Source organism: Plectropomus leopardus, chromosome 14 (genome assembly GCF_008729295.1).
Source record: "Plectropomus leopardus isolate mb chromosome 14, YSFRI_Pleo_2.0, whole genome shotgun sequence".
NCBI lineage: Eukaryota > Metazoa > Chordata > Actinopteri > Perciformes > Serranidae > Plectropomus > Plectropomus leopardus.
Window position 1 is genome coordinate 428,324 of NC_056476.1, and position 3,760 is coordinate 432,083.

Genomic DNA, 3,760 nt, shown 5'->3' on the forward strand with positions numbered 1-3,760 from the left:
CTAACTTGATTTCTTTCAAAAAACTAAAGAAGACAATGAGCTATGAGAGAATAACTGACACAAAAATTTGCAAGAAATTCGTAAAAAGTACAACTGTTTTAAAAAGTTAAAAAAAAGTTTTCTAAAGCTACTAATTTCGTGCAACTTTTGGAAAATTTCTCACCAAGTTGCTCATTACCTTTTTTTTTTTTTTTTATGTTTTTAGAAATTATTATTATTATTTTTTAAATTGCACCATTTTTCTCAGAGTTCAACAGTTAAATTACTTGTATGAGGCGTCTAAAAGCAGCACAAGACAAATGATGTCGTTCCAGTTTCAAAGGGTTAAATATTAAATATCTAAAGTCTTTTTTTTGCAGAGAATCGGGAAAGAAATAAAAAATATTTTGGGCGGCTAAAATGAGTCAGATTTAAATATGCATATGTCCCACATAAACTGGAATCAGACAACAAAATAAATATTTAATTCTGTGAATGTTTAATGAAATAATAATCAGGTTGATAAAAGAACCAGAATAATATGAGCGCAGTTTGTCATATCAGCAGCAGCACGTGAAGGAGTATTTGGTTTTAAGTAGTGTTTGAATTTCCGAAACAGGCACATCACACTCAAAGACAAAAAAAAAGATAAATCCTGTTTGAAATATTAAATAATCACAATTTAGAGTGTATAAATAATGCTTAATGTTGTCATAAATATGAATAATAATACTCAAAGACTGGAGACACATTTTGGAGTAAAAAAAAGGAAACTAAAAGAAAATCTCGGTGCGTCTCCCGCGGCGGCCTCGCGCTCTCCTTCCGTCTTTTATTCATCAACATTCACTGCGTGTTTCAGCCGCCGGTTCACTTTGAGTTAAATCTCCTCTCCGCGGAGCCGCCGGGAGGAAACCCGCAAAGCTTCCTGGAAGCAGCGGACACAGAGACACGACACCGTGTTTACGCCTCTCCGGCGCACATTTTACGCGCCTTTTACGCACGGAGAATCGACTTTTTTTGGGGGGGAGAAACAGCCCCCGCGGTAGCCTCTCTGCGCCGGTTCTGCGTGACACACAAATCACCTCCGCGTGTCCTGACCGTGTCCGCGTGCCCTCCGGATTCCCTCGCCTCTGTTTATTTTCCCTGCGAGTCTGGATGTAAACAGTTTTGAAGACGCCGAAGGGGAAAATATTTGAATCGGAGGAGTGTAAATATGAGGAGCGGCGGGGATTTGGGTTGTACGCATGCACGGTGTGTGTTTTCCAGCGACGGCTTTAGTTTAGGTTTGGGGGGAGGATGAGGGAGGGGAGGGGTGAGGGGAAGGAGTGTTGATAGGGGTGAGTGTGTTTTCCACGCTGCAAAAAGTGACCGTGTCAGAGAGTCCTTTTGGGCGTGTGATGCGCTCTCAAAGTCTCATTTTGTGCATAAATGTTCAGAAAAAAAACACTAAATTAAGTAATAAAAACACATCTTTCTAATAACATAATTTATTTTATAGATTAAAGTGTTTGAGTTTTTTAAATGAGGCTAAAATGTGATCTGGAGACATAAGTTTAGCAAAAAAAATAAATAAAAAATGCAAAAATAAAGATGGAAACGACAAAAACTTTGAAAAGAATAAAATTTAAAATCAAAACTGTCACATTTTGGTGATATTTTTGATCACATTAAGATTTTTAAGACTCAGGAAGGCATAAAAAGACTGGCGGAGTTGAGTGTTTTTTGCAGCGTGCACGGCATTGGTGGATGTGTGTGTTTCTCTGTGCGTCATGATTGGCTGAAAGCGCAGAGGACGCCTTAATATTTAATACTAATGTTCCCCTGGTTGGCTGAGGACTGGAAAGGTCCAACCAATGTTTTTTACTTGCTTTAGTGGCTGTGGCTCCCTAATTAATTGCAGCTATCTGTCTCCTATCGATGTGTGTGTACATGTGTGTTGTGTGTGTGTGTGTGTTTCCTTTTTTCTCCCCAAACCGAACATGAAATAGTTTGTTGGGCTATACTTTCTTTCTTCCCATCGTTCCCCCCTTCCGTCCTCCCCGTCCTGGTTCGCAGGCAGACTCCGGACAGATTGAGACCCAGCTGTGTTCGTCGCTTTCGCTCGTTGCCATTTTCCCCCCTCATTGCCCGGTGATGTTGGATATGGGAGAGCGCAAAGAGGTGAAAATGATTCCCAAATCGTCGTTCAGTATAAACAGTTTGGTGCCGGAGGCCGTGCAAAGCGACAACCAGAACCAGCACCACCACCACCAGAACCACCACCACCAGAACCACCAGCACCACCGGCCCGGCGGCGCGGACGAAGCCGAGCAGAAGGCGCCTCTCCCGGCCGCGCAGCAGGACGGCAAAGCGGATCCTAAAAGTGACTCCTCGAGCCAGGAGAGCTGCCCGGAAGAGAAGGAGAAGCCGGATGAGAAGAAGGAGGGCAAAGACGGGGAGAACGCGGGGAAGGACGGCGAGAAGAAGAGCGGCAAGTACGAAAAACCTCCTTTTAGTTATAACGCGCTGATCATGATGGCCATCCGGCAGAGCCCGGAGAAGCGGCTCACCCTTAACGGCATCTACGAGTTCATCATGAAAAACTTCCCGTACTACCGGGAGAACAAGCAGGGCTGGCAGAACTCCATCCGGCACAACCTCAGCCTTAACAAATGTTTCGTCAAGGTGCCGCGGCACTACGACGACCCGGGCAAAGGGAACTACTGGATGCTGGACCCGAGCAGCGACGACGTCTTCATCGGCGGCACCACCGGGAAGCTGCGGCGGCGCTCCACCACGTCTCGGGCCAAGCTGGCCTTCAAACGGGGCGCGCGGCTCACCTCCGGGCTCACCTTCATGGACCGGGCGGGCTCCCTGTACTGGCCCATGTCGCCCTTCCTCTCCCTGCACCACCCGCGCGCCAGCGGCGCCCTGGGCTACAACGGGACCTCGTCGGGCTACCCGGGTCACCCCATGTCCTATAGCACCATGCTGACGCAGAACATGAGCAACAACCACTCGTCGTTCCCGTCGTCCAACGGGCTGAGCATGGACCGGCTGGTCGGCGGGGATCTCCCGTACGCGACGCACCACCTGACGGCGGCGGCCCTGGCGGCCTCGGCGGTGCCCTGCGGCCTCTCCGTGCCTTGTTCCGGGGCCACGTACTCCCTGAACCCGTGCTCGGTCAACCTGCTGGCCGGACAGACCAGTTACTTTTTCCCTCACGTGCCGCACCCGTCCATGAGCGCGCAGTCCGGCGGCGGCGGCGGCGGTTCCCTGCAGGCCGCCCGGGCTTCGGCCTCCAACTCCCCGCAGGCTCCGTCCTCCTCCGCGCTGCCCTGTGACTCTCTGCGGCCGGCTCTGTCCGGCTCTCTGCCCGCCTTCTCCTCGGGACTGTCCGGGGGTTTGTCTGACTATTTTACGCATCAAAACCAGGGCTCGACCTCCAACCCGCTTATACACTAACACCCCCCCAAAAACCCCTCACCTCTCCACCTTACCTCACCCTCATTCCTCCATCCACCATCCCTCCATCCTCTCCCCCTGGAGCGAAAATGACTGTAAGTTGAACATTTTACACTGAACATTTACATTGTAAAAAAAAATACAAAATTATTATAAACTACCTACTATAGAAAAAAAGAGGAGAGACTTAAAACTGCAAAACAAAAAGAGCAGCAGAGAAACTCACAGAAAGCAGCCCTGAAGTTTCCAGGTATTTTTTAATATTATTATTATTATTATCTTTTCTCCTTCTTCTTCTTCTCTTTCTGCTCCATCTTCTCCTGCAGTTTTAATTTCT

General features: G+C 48.0%; 1 protein-coding gene across 1 annotated transcript; it reads left to right on the forward strand.

The window, feature by feature from the left end:
* The first annotated feature begins 1,893 nt into the window (after window positions 1–1,893).
* On the forward strand, window positions 1,894–3,489 carry foxg1a (forkhead box G1a). The gene has a single exon (XM_042501322.1). It carries the CDS (start codon window positions 2,113–2,115, stop codon window positions 3,421–3,423), a length of 1,311 nt encoding a protein of 436 aa, XP_042357256.1. The 5' UTR covers window positions 1,894–2,112; the 3' UTR covers window positions 3,424–3,489.
* Window positions 3,490–3,760: the final 271 nt, after the last annotated feature.

Excerpts from the sequence above, each read along its gene's own strand:
- foxg1a (XM_042501322.1), top strand. The coding sequence starts at position 2,113 with ATGTTGGATATGGGAGAGCGCAAAGAGGTGAAAATGATTCCCAAATCG.